This window comes from Nerophis ophidion, linkage group LG06, assembly GCF_033978795.1.
Source record: "Nerophis ophidion isolate RoL-2023_Sa linkage group LG06, RoL_Noph_v1.0, whole genome shotgun sequence".
Taxonomy (NCBI): domain Eukaryota; kingdom Metazoa; phylum Chordata; class Actinopteri; order Syngnathiformes; family Syngnathidae; genus Nerophis; species Nerophis ophidion.
The window spans coordinates 43,957,145-43,974,072 of NC_084616.1; the positions used below are offsets into that span (position 1 = coordinate 43,957,145).

Genomic DNA, 16,928 nt, shown 5'->3' on the forward strand with positions numbered 1-16,928 from the left:
TGTCTGTCTATCTGTGTTTGCCCTGTGATGAGGTGGCGACTTGTCCAGGGTGTACACCGCCTTCCGCCTATGCGCAGCTGAGATAGGCTCCAGCGCCCCCCGCGACCCCTAAAGGGACAAGCGGTAGGAAAATGGATGGATGGAGAAGCAAAACGACTCAAATAAAAACAAAAACATAAACAACGCCAACAAAAAAATCTCTTTGCATTTTTTTTTGTCATCATGTCTCTTAAGAATTGGATACAAATATTTTAGAAATGCTAAAATTGAAGTCTCTATTCTGTTTCTTCATTGGTTCTGTGTTCACAGTAGCTTTGATAAATTTTCCTCAAAGGTCTTGTATTGATGACGGAAGATTTGATCAATTACGCCAAGTTCTCCATCTGTCCTTGTAACCCAATTTTAGTAGTTTTAGCAATCCGTCAAATTATTTTTTCATTCTCGATACATGCCAATAATTTGAACTTTCTGAAACAGATACATGTTATATTTTCCATCCATCCATCCATCCATCTATTTTCTATCGCTTGTCCACACCCACACAATGTCTGTTTTTGACCAAGGAGTTTGAATGACCATGTTGTCAAACAGAGTTATATTTTTATTTTCCCTTTCACATGCACTCTAACCTTTATCAGAATAAAAATAATTGAGTTATATATTCATTTTCATATTTTGTCATTTTGTAGTCTCACAACATAGTCAATTCACTCCAATGACCTCAGATTTTAACAAAACCAAGTTCAAAGTTGTAATTCTTGTTTTCAGATTAAATAATTCACAAGCTAAACAAATGCATACCATGTGTTAGAATATGCTTGAATATGGACAATAAGAGTGTGTGGCATGCATTTTTAAGGAATTTCAATAAAAATATACAACAGCGACAAAGCAGCTTTGGACATGGCCCAAACATCTAAGGCTGTCGACCACCAGCATGTCACAATCACATTTTGTAAATTTCCGAAGATTTGCAGAATCAGCTATAGAATATACATTCATTTAAATCATGTATTTTGTAGGAATAAAAACATATTTTACTTTTCAACAAGAAGCGACTTAATTTTGTAAGCTGTGGACATGTACGATAGTTACTCAAAAATCATATTCCAAATGACAATGTTTTGATTCAATAAATAACAGGCAAAGTAAGTATTTTGGGTGTTCCTTAAAACAGTGGTTCTCAACCTTTTTTCAGTGATGTACTCCCTGTGAACATGTTTTTAATTCAAAGCATTTTTGGTTGAAAAAAAGACATCAATATGTAAAATACAGCATTATGTCATTATTTTCTGATGTATTAATTTGTATAACAGTGCAAAATATTGCTCATTTGTAGTGGTCTTTCTTGAACTTTTTTGAAAAAAGATACAAAAATAACTAAAAACGTGTTGAAAATTAAACAAGTGATTCAATTATAAATAAAGATTTCTACACATAGAAGTAATCATCAACTTAAAGTACCCTCTTTGGGGATTGTAATAGAGATCCATCTGGATTCATGAACTTAATTCTAAACATTTCTTCACCAAAAAATAAATCTTTAACATCAATATTTATGGAACATGTCCGCAAAAAATCTAGCTGTCAACACTGAATATAGCAGTGTTGCATTTCTTTTCACAGTTTATAAACTTACATTTATATTTTGTTGAAGTATTATTCAATAAATTTATTTATAAAGGATTTTTGAATTGTTTTTAGAATATTTTAAAAAAATCTCACATGCCCCTTGGCATACCTTCAAGTACCCCCAGGGGTACGCGTACCCCCATTTGAGAACCACTGCCTTAAAACATTTATTTCTGCTTATACATTTTATGACTTTATACTTAACAATATACCAAATACATTACCACTTATCATCTTTGTATTATTCAAGAAAATACAAGTACAACTGTTGAACTATGACAATCACTTGTTGTTTGAACACATCATACAATAGTGGTAAACCACACTTAAGCTTCCATGATATTTCCTTCTAAATCGTCATGAGATCATATTTGGTTTCGTATTGATTTCAGGATTATTTTTTTGTATTGAAGAATCATGTCAAGCTATGCACTTACATGCAATGTGAAGACTTGCTTCTCTGCTGACAATGGTGCCAAACGAGTTTGATGCCAGACATTGAAAGATGCCAGCGTCGTCTGCTTTATTCAGATGTGCAATGTGTAAGTTTCCTCCCATGAGGGAGTAACGTGACCCTGGAGTCATCGTGATGAAAGAATCATTTAGTCTCCACCTGTCAAAGTAGAATATACAGGGAAAAGATTCAGTAAGCCATAACACAAATATATTTAAATAATGCGTCAAAACAAGTGCTCCCGATTTACCAAACTGGAAAAACATGAACACTGACACGACACTCATCCCTGACAAGGCTTAAATTGTCACCTGTGTAAAATAAAAGTGTTACTGATATTTTTATATATTGTTCCATTGAATAGAAAGGCAGCAAGGTGGTATAGTGATTAAAATGTCTAGGTCAGAGTCAGGCAATTCGAGTTCAAATCTTATTGGAACAGCTCTTTGTAGAGTTCACATGTTCTCCCTATGCTGGTGTGGGTTTTCTCTGGGTTACTCCAGCTTCCTCCGGCACCCACAAAAAATTCATGTCAGGCTGTTTGGAGACTCGAACTAAGTAAAAGTGAATACACATCGAATACACAATCTTCACAGCCTGCTTTCAATTCGATGAGATAACAAAACATTTGTTATTTGAACACAGATAAAGGTTGCAGTTTATTAAAGTAAATCCCATAAAACAAACAAATGTATGAACAGAATACATGAAAACGGGGCAGGCAGTACCATGAATTGATTAACGTGGACCCCGACTTAAACAAGTTGAAAAACTTATTCGGGTGTTACCATTTAGTGGTCAATTGTACGGAATACGTACTGTACTGTGCAATCTACTAATAAAAGTATCAATCAATCAATCAAAGCCTGCCGAAGTCCAAACCTCACTGAAAACGGGTCTGACTTACAATGTGGACCAGGCTAATACAGGGAGCGGACCGCCATAATCAGAAATTGTGGAGGTCTGCTCCAATTTTGTTGCTCTTCAAACCTGTTCACTGCAATAATGACAATAAAACTATATTCTATTCTATTCTAAAAAGAAAGCCCAATACCCCGTACTCTCTGAGCACGCTCCACAGAACTTCCCGTGGGACACGGTCGAATGCCTTCTCCAAGTCCACATAGCACATGTAGACTGGTTGGGAAAACTCTCTTGGAACCTTGAGTACCCTGCTGAGAGTATAGACTGGTCCACAGTTCCACGTCCAGGACGAAAACCACACTGCTCCTCCTGAATCCAAGATTCGACTATCCGGCGTAGCCTCTTCTCCAGTACACCTGAATAGACTTAATCAGGAAGGCTGAGGAGTGTGATCCACGATAGTTTAAACACACCCACCGGTTCTCCTTCTTAAAGAGAGGAATCACCACCCTGGTCTCCCAATCCAGAGGTACTGCCCTAGATGTCCATGACATGTTGTCAACACATGCCACCTTACAAAATTCTTACATTTGTTTTTATTTTTTCATTATCTCTAATATCCATAAAGTGCTATTCTGCACAATTTTCACGTTTATTTTTTGTTGTTTAGTTTTTTTCTGCCATTTTACTTGGTTTGTGTTGCTTTATTGTGTACATTAAACTTCTGGTTGAGGTCCATGAAACAGTGTTTTTATTTACAATAATGTTTCTTCTACAAAGGAGATAATTTTGGATGTGTTTTTTGCAGATACAACTTGGCTGAAAGATTTCAGGGTAAGTACACTTTTAAAATTTTTAACAATTTTAAAAATACTGCGATAATAATGATGACCGTTATAATTTTGGTCACAATAATCATGATGAGAAATGTTCATACCGTGACGTCCTTAGTAGTCTGCATATTTAATTTATATTTGCATGCCTCATGACCCATTATCTGTTTGTAATATTGGCGGCATTTCTGAGTTGTGTGTCACGTTGTCCCAGACTACAGCAAACGTTAGCCAGCTTGACAAAGATTGTAATAAATCCATTAGAAGAAGAGAGCCTAACGTTTCTTTTAACATGGACACAAACTTCTATACCTTTGGTAATTCTGAGCCAGTAATTTCCAGGTGTTATCCCACCCTCTGAAAAGCCTCCGTTTTACTAATATTTTCCAACGTTGTAAAAAACGTGATGAATTCAATTTCAACATTTCTGTCAACGAAGATTTGCGTCTGCCTGCTCAGCACGTTGTGGTGTCAGGCGGGTAACTGTTGCAAATTAAACAAATACCCATGCAAGCAGATAATCTCAAACATGAACAACATCAAATCCAAATACCGCACCCGCCTCACAGATAAGAACTTGCAGTCTAATATAGCTTATATAGACACTTACATCATGTGTTGCTTTCATTATAAGACTTATATAAGGCTTTTAATTTTTTGCGGCTCCTGACAGATATGTTTTTTGTATTTTTGGTCCAATATGACTCTTTCAACATTTTGGGTTACCAACCCCTGTCCTAGATGAACCATAAATTACTTAACTATATTTTTACGAGAACTTTAATTAGTGTGTTCATGTTTACATCTCTAATATTTATTATGTATTTAATATTTGTTTACTTACTTTTGGTATATTTCATCTATTTACTTGTTTATTTGGTCACGGTTCTGTTACGGAGAACAAAGAAATGGGATAAAACTCCTACTATATGAAAATGGGTAGGATTAAATAAGCTCTGCTTCTCCCTCCTCCATTTTGGAAGTGCTGTAATGAAAGAATTGGAAATATGTGATCCATTACATTGTAATTATATTGTAAGCATGTTCAAAATAAACTGAAACTTACCAACTAACTAAATTGCATAATAGGTTAATTGGAGACTCTAAATTATTTTTGAATGACTGTAAATTACATTTGAATGTGAGTGTGAATAATTGTTCGTTGTGCCCTGCGATTCACTGGCGACCGGATAAGGGGTTGTCCAGCCTCTCACCTCAAATCAGCTGAGATAACCACCAGTGTACCTCCGCGACCAGAATGGGAATAAGCGGTAGAGAAGTTGGATGGATAGATGGAAGTGTGAATGTGTCCGTGTTTGTCTGCATGTGCCCAATGATTGACTAGAGACCAGTATAGGATGTAACCCTCTTTTCATCCAGATTCAGCTGCAATAAGTTCCACACTAATGAGGGTTGCGAGTATTTTTGTATTTCCAAATAACATTATTTAAGTATTTCTTAATTTCAGGGATAATGTTGTGTTTTAACTAAGGGAGATGACGGCAGACTAACACCAGGTGGCAGTAGTGTACAGAGATGTATTATATATATATATATATATATATATATATATATATATATATATATATATATATATATATATATATATATATAATAAGAACCAAAACAATAAAACAATACTAACAATAAACCAATGACATGAAGTGTGACAAAAAAACTTAAGTGTGTATTGTGTAAGACTATGTGAAGTATTTATTTGGAGTGTGTGTTACCAACGTGTTGGCGGTGCGTGTTGCGAGACGCGAGGCAGTCCGACAAGGGAAAGACAGGCAGGGTAGTCCATGGACGGAAGTGAGGAGTCGAGGGACGAAAGAGGCAACCAGAGGAAGAAGGAGATCCGGATAAGAGTGAGACACACAGCTCACTTTGCAGGCGACGGAGGTTTTGTACGTAAATGAGAACTAAGTTCCCGCGAGGATCCCTGGGTCCACTGGTCTTTAAAGCAGCTCACGTCATCAGTCACAGGTGTGGACTGCGGCCAGCTGCGGCGGAGAGTGGGCGCGGTCCGCTTGATGAGCGCGGGGGCGTGTCCAGGTGCACTGTCAGCGGGCCCTCTGGGTGGAACCGCAGTGGATGAAGATGCAGACCGCATGTGCCACAACAGCATCCCCCCCCTATGGACAGATTCCAGATGTCCTGGAAGTCGAACACCCCAAAACTGGAACAAAAGTCAAGGGAGGGTGGAGGGGCGAACTGGTTGTGGGTCGCCGGCCCAGATGTTCCCGAATCCCCCGGGGACGAGTCTGGTGGCGGCGGTGAGTAGAACGCCGCTGAGGCCGGCGACGCGGGCGACCAAGGAACGGCCACCATCTTGGCCGTCGGGGAGGCGGACGGGAGTGGCGCCATGGTGCGTCTCGCCAGAAACGAGGAGGTGACGTCGGAGGCGTGGAAGCAGCAGAAGATGTCGTCTGAGGCGTAGAGGAATAGGCGGACGACATCGGCGGCTTGGAAGCGGCAGTGGAGGAAGATGCAGACCGCATGTGCCACAACAGATAATCTGTTTTTAGCAAACCATCTTTTTAGATTGCTTATTTTTAACTTAATAATGTCTTTTAATTCATGTGCATTATTCCCTAATTAGCGTCACTTGCAAATAGTATTAGCATTACGTCTTTTTTTGTCTTTACAAATGTCACTGATGTATAAACTGAAAAATTCTGGTCCTAGAACTGGACCCCGGGTTACACCACAAGACATAGCTAAGCCATTTGTTGTGTGATCTCTTAGCCTCACTTATTGTTATCTGTTCGTTAAGAAGCTTTTCATCCAGTTCAAAACCACACTACAAATGCTATATAGTTTTTAATTTGTTGATTAGTATTTGGGATGTAGGTGGGGACTTGTCCAGGGTGTACGCTGCCTACAGCCCAAATGCAGCTGAGATAGGCACCAAGGCCCCCCCGCGACCCCAAAGGGAATACGCAGTAGAAAATGGATGGATGGATAATTGGAATGTAATGATAAACAATATACGATAAATGTGGCATACCTCTCGACAATTAGTACTACTTATTTATATTAATATTATCAAAAAAACATGATTGATAGCCTCACTTTCACACACTCAAGGACGAACTGGCGAGAGCTCACATGAAAACAAGTGACCTTAAAGTATTTCACCATTAAAAAACGACATACCCAAATCTAAACTTGCAAAAAAACACATTACTGTCTGAGCAAGTAAGCTACAGTATTCAATTTTGCACTTTGAACCTATAAGGCGTGCTCTTTGAGAACACGGTGATCGATATCAATATATTCTCGGAGAAACATGACACAGAGGTGTTTTTACAGTGTGTTCAAGAACCACTGAACAGAGTTGGACACCACAATCTCCGCCATAACACTCTTATCAGTGAAGCATAAGAAACACACAACATGGAAAATAGTGGGCTTTTCAAACATTGGGTCTATCTATTTTAGTACTTAAAATAAATCAAAATGTTTCAGTGTGTGTACAAGTGCTTTTTGAGCACATTTAACGATACCGCAATAATATTCATACCGTTACATCCGGATTTAGGAAACAGTGTTTGATTGCATCAAATGTCTTTGGATCCATAGATACTGTGACTGTACATTGTTTACAACCGATAATGTTTGTATTTCCTTCATTTTTTTTCAATTGATGTTGAAACATTTGGTAAGCTGACAGTAATTTGTTTGTGTTTATTAACTATTTGAAATGATATTTTTCTTTGCAGATTTTTAGTTCCTAATTGTATAAATTGTTTGTATAATGTGTTTTAAAATATTTTATATTGCATTCTGAAATACTTTGATTTCACAACTGGTTTTCACACAGGGATACGTTGCAAGTGATTCTCTTTGTTAAAAGTGAATAAATTGTCCAGATATACTTGGACATTACAAATACTGACCCTTCAAACACATACCATAGCAAATTGTAAAACAGAGAGGGGAAAGCTAACATTTATCTGGATTTATCCCCTGTAGAATACCTGGCCATCATAAAAAAATGCAGGTTTATAGATTGGAAATTGTAAAGTTGGAGATAAACAAACTAACAAACCTTGCAAACGAAAACATATCCTTGGCGGAAATAATGACACACTTTCATGCACATGCTGCAGGCATTAAACCAAAATGTCTTAACCTGAAATGACCAACCAACAAGCTTACAAAAGGTTGCTCTGGCTGATTCAAGCTTTTAGTGGGAGGCCTCCTGCAAAAATGAAAAGCTCTAACCTTGTCTGACATGTCACATTCTTTTATGTCCACATGTTCCTTCCACTGGCCCTCAATTGAAGATGACAAATAGAAAGTGTTACCATTGGGGCTTTGACTGTACAAATAAATGGGGGACTGGATATTCACTGGATATGTTTTGAAGCATTTTATGGATTATACAGTATAAGTTTGAGAAGATGCATCAGTGATATTTAGAAGGGGGAATCTTAGGGCACCTCACGATTCGATTAAAAAACTAATATTGATGCATTTTTTATTTATGTATATTATGCAGGTTTAGAATTATTTTTGTTCCACTAAATAAGCATTTATCACCTGCAACTTAAAAACAAATCATTTGGAATAAGAAACAATAAATTAATTCCCACCTTTATTAAATTAATGAAAATGTGTGCAAAACTGAAACTATAAGTGCCGATACTAAAGGAACTGGTCCGATCTCTCGGTGAGGTGGCTCGCTGCAGTAAGATAAAGTTGTCTGCATTACCTGATTTACAAAAAATAAATCAAATATTGATTATTGACGTATACTAATCGATTCTATTATGGTCCATGTCCGAATTGCGCCGCATCTAAATCTTCATTATTTCCCCCACCTCTTGTGATATGATTACAACAATAGGCCTCTTCTTAAAAGGGAACTGCATTTTTTTGTTTAATTTTGCCTATTGTTCAGAATTGTTATGAGAGACAAAAACACATGACTCTTATTCTGGGATTCTGAAGAAAAAAAACGCTAGCAAAATTTGACTAATGAGAGTCACTATTGTAGCCTTCAAAGCCCTCGAAGACAACTTCAAAACCCTCCATTAAATTTAAGTTATATATATACATACATACACATATATGTATATATACATATTATACATGAACATATATATACATATATATACATATACATATATACACATATACATATATATACATATACATATACATATATACACATATACATATATATATACATATATATATACATATATATACATATATAGATATATATACATGTATATATACATATATATATATATATCCATCCATCCATTTTCTACCGCTTATTCCCTTTCGGGGTCGCGGGGGGCGCTGGCGCCTATGTCAGCTACAATCGGGCGGAAGGCGGGGTACACCCTGGACGAGTCGCCACCTCATCGCAGGGCCAACACAGATAGACAGACAACATTCACACTCACATTCACACACTAGGGCCAATTTAGTGTTGCCAATCAACCTATCCCCAGGTGCATGTCTTTGGAAGTGGGAGGAAGCCGGAGTACCCGGAGGGAACCCACGCATTCACGGGGAGAACATGCAAACTCCACACAGAAAGATCCCAAGCCTGGATTTGAACCCAGGACTGCAGGAACTTCTTATTGTGAGGCAGACGCACTAACCCCTCTGACACCGTGAAGCCCATATATATATATATATATATATATATATATATATATATATATATATATATATATATATATATATATATATATATATGCATATATATATATATATTATATATACACAAACCCCGTTTCCATATGAGTTGGGAAATTGTGTTAAATGTAAATATGAACGGAATAGAATGATTTGCAAATCCTTTTCAACCCATATTCAATTAAATGCACTACAAAGACAAGATATTTGATGTTTAAACTCATAAACTTTTGTTTTTTTTTGCAAATAATAATTAACTTATAATTTCATGGCTGCAACACGTGCTAAAGTAGTTGGGAAAGGGCATGTTCACCACTGTGTTACATCACATTTTCTTTTAACAACACTCAATAAATGTTTGGGAACTGAGAAAACTAATTGTTAAAGCTTTGAAAGTGGAATTCTTTCCTATTCTTGTTTTATGTAGAGCTTCAGTCGTTCAACAGTCCGGGGTCTCCGCTGTCGTATTTTACGCTTCAAAATGCACCACACATTTTCAATGGGAGACAGGTTTGGACTGCAGGCGGGCTAGGAAAGTACCCGCACTCTTTTACTACGAAGCCACATTGTTATAACACGTGGCTTGGCATTGTCTTGCTGACATAAGCAGAGGCGTCCATGATAACGTTGCTTGGATGACAACGTATGTTGCTCCAAAACCTGTATGTACCTTTCAGCATTAATGGTGCCCTCCCAGATGTGTAAGTTACCCATGCCTTGGGCACTAATACACCCCCATACCATCACAGATGCTGGCTTTTGAACTTTGCGCTTATAACAATCGGAATGGTTATTTTCCTCTTTGTTCCGGGGAACACCACGACCACAGTTTATAAATACAATTTGAAATGTGGACTCGTCAGACAATAGAACACTTTTCCACTTTACACATCCTTTACACACTGATGTTGGCTTTTGATGCAGTACCGCCTGAGGGCTCAAAGGTCCGTAATATCATTGCTTACGTGCAGTGATTTCTCCAGATTCTCTGAACCTTTTTATGATTTTACGGACCGTAAATGGTAAAATCCCTAAATTCCTTGCAATAGCTCGTTGAGAAATGTTGTTCTAAAACAGTTCGACAATTTGCTTACAAATTAGTGACACTCGCTCCATCCCTGTTTGTGAATTACTTAGCATTTCATGGAAGCTGCTGTTATACCCAATCATGGCACCCACCTGTTCCCAATTAGCCTGCACACCTGTGGGATGTTCCAAACAAGTGTTTGGTGAGCATTCCTCAACTTTATCAGTATTTATTGCCACCTTTCCCAACTTTTTGTCACGTGTTGCTGGCATCAAATTCTAAAGTTAATGATTTTTTTGCAAAATTTCAAATATGTTGTCTTTGTAGCATATTCAATTGAATATGGGTTGAAAATGATTTGCAAATCATTGTATTCCGTTTATATTTACAACTAACACAATTTCCCAACTCATATGGAAACGAAGTTTGTATATATGTGTGTATATATATATATATATATATATATATATATATATATATATATATATATATATATATATATATATATATATATGTATATATATGAAACAAGCATGTTCATAACAATATGTATTATATATCAAAGTATTGAGTGAATACTGTGAATACATATGTTCATGTGATTTGTATAAAAAACTTTTACATTGTTGATATGGGTTATTGTCTGTAGAATTTTGAGGACAAAAATAAATGTATTACTTTTTGGAATACAGATTCAACATAACAAAATGTAGAAATAGTAAAGCGCTGTGAATATTTTGCGGATGCACTGTATATATAGTATTATATGTAGTATGGTTCTTACGACTTGGTGAGCAAGGTCATTCTTATTCTCGTGTTTCGGTTTACTTCTTGCTTTGCGCTCCTATTTTGGTTTCACGTCATGTTCTGTTTGCGTTGTTGCAGCAGGAGCTTCAGCCATGCTGTTAAATGCTATCTTCTTCACCTTGGGGTGATTAGTGATACTGCTTGGATCATTACCTGAGGACTATTTAAGCCATTCTCACAGCCCAGGTGTGTGTGGACTCATTGCATAAGTTTGGTGTTTGTTGGTTTGTTGGAAGAACGCACACGGTATGCGGACTTTGATATTTTTTCACCTCGGATTGTGTTATGTTTGTTCGCTCGCCAATCCAGCTTGCCCTTTTTTGATGCACAGCTTTCCTTGTGCCTATTTTGTGCCTGACCTTTAGGCACTCTGTTTGTTTTGTACATTCGAACATCAAATTCTCATTTACCTGAACATGGCCTGCTGTCTCCTGCTTTTTAAGGACACGACCTCCACTGTGAAGAGCATTCCTAATTATTGTTAAAACTAGAGTCATATATTAAATTTGGTAAAATATATAAACCGTGTAAAACAGTTTGAAAACAAGACCATGTTTGAAAGAAGAAAAAATAAATATAAGTATCTCATGCTTAACATATCATGTATACAATCGTGGTCAAAAGTTTACATACACTTGTACAAACCCCGTTTCCATATGAGTTGGGAAATTGTGTTAGATGTAAATAAAAATATAAAACAATGATTTGCAAATCCTTTTCAACCCATATTCTAATAAAGGCAATACAAAGAAAAGATATTTGATGTTCAAACTCAATAACTTTGTTTTTTTTTTGGCAAGTAATAACTAACTTAGAATTTCATGTCTGCAAAACATGCCAAAGTAGTTGGGAAAGGGCATGGTCACCACTGTGTTACATCACATTTTCTTTTAACAACACTCAATAAATAATTGTTGAAGCTTTGAAAGTGGAATTCTTTCCCATTCTTGTTTTATGTAGAGCTTCAGTCGTTCAACAGTCCGGGGTGACCGCTGTCGTACTTTACGCTTCATAATGCGTCACACATTTTTGATGGGAGACAGGTCTGGACTGCAGGCGGGCCAGGAAAATACCCGCACTCTTTTTTTACGAAGCCACGCTGTTGTAACATGTGCTGAATGTGGCTTGGCATTGTCTTCCTGAAATAAGCCATGAAAAAGACGGCGCTTAGATAGCAGCATATGCTGTTCCAAATCCTGTATGTACCTTTCAGCATTAATAGTGCCTTCACAGATGTGTAAGGTACCCATGCCTTGAGCACTAATGCACCCCCATATCATCACAGATGCTGGCTTTTGAACTTTGCATCGATAACAGTCTGGATGGTTCACTTCCCCTTTGGTCCTGATGACACGACGTCGAATATTTCCAAAAACAATTTGAAATGTGGACTCGTCAGACCACAGAACACTTTTCCACTTTGGATCAGTCCATCTTAGATGATCTCGGCCCATAGAAGCCGGCGGCGTTTCTGGATGTTGTTGATAAATGGCTTTTGCTTTGCATAGTAGAGCTTAAACTTGCACTTACAGATGTAGCAACGAACTGTATTTAGTGACAGTGGTTTTCTGAAGTGTTCCTGAGCCCATGTGGTGATATCCTTTAGAGACTGATGTCGGTTTTTGATACAGTGCCGTCTGAGGAATCGAAGGTCACGGTCATTCAATGTTGGTTTCCTGCCATGCCGCTTACGTGGAGTGATTGCTCCAGATTCTCTGAACCTTTCGATGATATTATGGGCCGTAGATGTTGAAATCCCTAAATGTTTTGCAATTGAGAAACGTTGTTCTTAAACTTTTTCACTATTTGCTCAGTTATGGACAAAGGGGTGTACCTCGCCCCATCCTTTCTTGTGAAAGACTGAGCATTTTTTGGGAAGCTGTTTTTATACCCAATCATGGCACCCACCTGTTCCCAATTAGCCTGGACACCCGTGGGATTTTCCAAATAAGTGTTTGATGAGCATTCCTCAACTTCATCAGTATTTATTGCCACCTTTCCCAGCTTTTCTGTATGTGTTGCTGGCATCAAATTCTAAAGTTAATGATTATTTGAAAAAAAAATGTTAATCAGTTTGAACATTAAATATGTTGTCTTTGTAGCATATTCAACCGAAAATAGGTTAAAAATGATTTGCAAATTATTGTATTCTGTTTATATTTACATCTAACACAATTTCCCAACACATATGGAAACAGGGTCCGTAAAGAACATATTGTCATGGCTTTCTTGCGTTTCCAATAATTTAACTCTTATTTTTTTGTGATAGAGTGATTGGAGCACATACTTGTTTATCACAAAAAACATTCACAAAGTTTGGTTCTTTTGTTAATTAAATTTGGGTTTACTGAGAATTTGACTAAATCTGCTGGGTCAAAAGTATATATACAGCAATGTAAATTTTTGGTTGCATGTCTTTTAGCAAGTTTCACCACAATAAGGCGCTTTTGGTAGCCATCCACTGTTGCTGGGTATTGTGGCCTAACAGCTCAATTTTTGTTTCATCTGACATCACATGGACAAAGATAAGACCTACCAGAGGAAAGTTCTGTGGTCAAATGAAACAAAAATTGAGCTGTTTGGCCACAATACCCAGCAATATGTTTGGAGGAGAAAAGGTCAGGCCTTTAATCCCAGGAATACCATTCCTACTGTCAAGCATGATGCTGGTAGTATTATGCTCTGGACCTGTTTTGCTGCCAATGGAACTGGTGCTTAACAGAAAGTAAATGGGACAATGGAAAAGGAGTATTACCTCCAAATTCTTCAGGAGGACCTAAAATCATCAGCCCGGAGGTTGGGTCTTGGGCGCAGTTGGGTGTTCCAACAAGACAATGACCCCAAACACACATCAAAAGTGGTAAAGGAATGGCTAAATCAGGCTACAATTAAGGTTTTAGAATGGCCTTCCCAAAGCCCTGACTTAAACGTGTGGATAATGCCGAAGAAACAAGTCCATATTATAAAACCAACTAATTTAGCTGAACTGCACCAATTTTGTCAAGAGGAATGGTCAAAAATTTAACCAGAAGCTTGACAGTAGCTTGTGGATGACTACCAAAAGCACCTTATTGTAGTGAAACTTGCCAAGGGACATGTAACCAAATATTAACATCGCTGTATGTATACTTTTGACCCGGCAGATTTGGTCACATTTTCAGTAGACACATAAGAAATTCACTAAAAAAACAAACTTCATGAATGTTTTTTGTGACCAATAAGTATGTGCTCCAATCTTTCACAAAAAAATAAGAGCTGTAGAAATGATTGGAATCTCAAGACTGCCATGAGTGTATGTAAACTTTTGACCACGACTGTATATCATCATCACATTTTAAAGAGAATTCTGATGTTAGAAGATCACACATGTAGTTGTAAGACTACATCTATGCAGATAGTATTTAAAGGCAGATAAGTGCATAACTAGTTTGAGTCTGATTTTTGTTAAGCAGCTATCACAGAATGCAACAGGTTACTTAAAACCAGAACCAAATTTATCGGCCAAGTATGTTTAACACACAATGAATTTGACTTGGTAGACTATTCTCTCTTTGTGCAATGCAATAAATAAAGAAAAACGCAGCAACTCCAAGAGCGTGCAGTACCAGTGATTGCCACAATGTACCTGTAATCTGGTGCGGTGTTCGTTTTTGGCTAAATATGGGGGCTCATTCCTTGTTTTTTTTATAACAACAAATAATCTGGTTGTATAGGAGCCACATTATTGCATCACGTGTCCACGAGTGGCAGTAAAACATTGGTTATAAAAGCACAGGTGTTGGGACTTTGGAATTAGAGATGGCATTTATGGCAAATCGGATTTTGAAGAACCGCTCTGTTCAAAGAACCGTTCAAAAGACCATCTCATTAGTATCGTTCTTTTTTTTTTACTTTTATTTTTAATCAAGGAAACAAACACTGGTAGCAATTATAAGATAACATGTGGAATGGAATCATTTACATTTCCACAACTCAGAATAAAATACATGTATGTATATAAAAAGTAATAATACAACTGTAAAAAAATTGATAACTTAAAAACATGAACACAACATTGTATACAGTATTACCTGTTGTGTGCCCAATTGAAATACTAATTAACCAGACAAGTGGATAAAAATAAATAAATAAAATCTATAAAAAGTAAAAATTATTTACAAAAAATGTGAATCCAAATGCTGCTATGATTTTTTTTTACTTGGACTGATTATTTAGTCCATTTGCCAGTCGGGTCTTTATATGTATAAAAAAAACTGTGAATCGGTTCTTAACTTGGAAAAGACTCGGTCTTTTCGCGAACATCTCATGTCTATTGGGAATGAGGGGTTAGGTAGGAGATCATGCGTTTTTTTCGAGCTCTTTGCACACATACACACTTAAAGGCCTACTGAAACCCACTACTACCCACCACCAGAGGTGGGTAGTAACGCGCTACATTTACTCCGTTACATTTATTTGAGTAACTTTTGGGATAAATTGTACTTCTACGAGTAGTTTTTATGCAACATACTTTTACTTTAGTACATTTATAGAAAAGAAACGCTACTTTTACTCCGTTCCATTTATCTACATTAAGCTCGCTACTCGCTACTTTTTTTTTAACGATCTATTAATGTTTGTTTTGGAGTTGACAGAGCTTCAAAGTAGAATCTACGCATGCCTGCGTTTCACCAATCACATGCAGTCACTGGTGACGTTGGACCAATGAAACAGAGCCAAGCGGTCACATGACCATGATACGTAAAACCCGATTTAAACATGTTGACAAACTTATTCGGGTGTTACCATTTAGTGTTCAATTGTACGGAATATGTACTGTACTGTGCAATCTACTAATAAAAGTATCAATCAATCAATCAAAAGTGTAAAGGAAAAAAGACACGTTATTTCAACCGTACTTCCCGTCAAAAGCCTAAAGACTGATCGCACAGTTCCTGTCTTCGCAATAAAAGCGCCGTTCCATCGCGCCTGCGTTAACAAAATAAGAGTCTCCGAAAGCCAGGGCAAACAAGCTAGCAAGCCACGGTGTTTGCCGCCAATGTATTTCTTGTAAAGTGTATAAAAACAAATATGGAAGCTGGACAAATAAGATGCCAAAAACCAACGACTTTCATGTGGTATTAGACAGAAAAGAAGAACTTTTTTTCTCCTCCATTTGAAAACGTGGACGTCTGATTCCAATCAATGCAAGTCATCAGAATCAGGTAATACACCAACTTATATTCTTGTCTTCATGAAAGATAGGAATTTATGTGTTAAACATGCATGTATATTCATTAAAACACCTTCAACATGTGAACAAAAACGGCAAAATAAATACATATAAATTATATACTGTATATATAAATGTTTGTATATATATATATATATATATATATATATATATATATGTATATATGTATATATATATATATATATATATATATATATATATATATATATATATATATATATATATGATACCTGTGTGTATAAATGATATGTGTGTGTATGTATATGTATATATGAGGTAGATCACCTCGACTTGGTCATTTACTGAGTAATTGATAAACGTTGAAAAACTTATTGGGGTGTTACCATTTAGTGGTCAATTGTACGGAATATGTACTGTACTGTACAATTTACTAATATAAGTTTTAATCAATCAATC

The 16,928-nt window shown here is 36.8% G+C and overlaps 1 protein-coding gene across 3 annotated transcripts in view; it reads right to left on the reverse strand.

The window, feature by feature from the left end:
* The window catches only part of LOC133554752 (contactin-3-like), a 246,167-nt gene that overhangs the window by 141,962 nt on the left and 87,277 nt on the right, over positions 1 to 16,928 (reverse strand). For all 3 annotated transcript variants that reach the window (XR_009807197.1, XM_061903853.1, XM_061903854.1), the window contains exon 4: positions 2,070 to 2,245. Coding sequence is in view for 2 of the 3 variants with exons in the window: in XM_061903853.1 (XP_061759837.1) it covers positions 2,070 to 2,245 (176 nt within the window). In the remaining variant the exon portion in view is untranslated. The remainder of the gene's footprint in view (positions 1 to 2,069; positions 2,246 to 16,928) is intronic.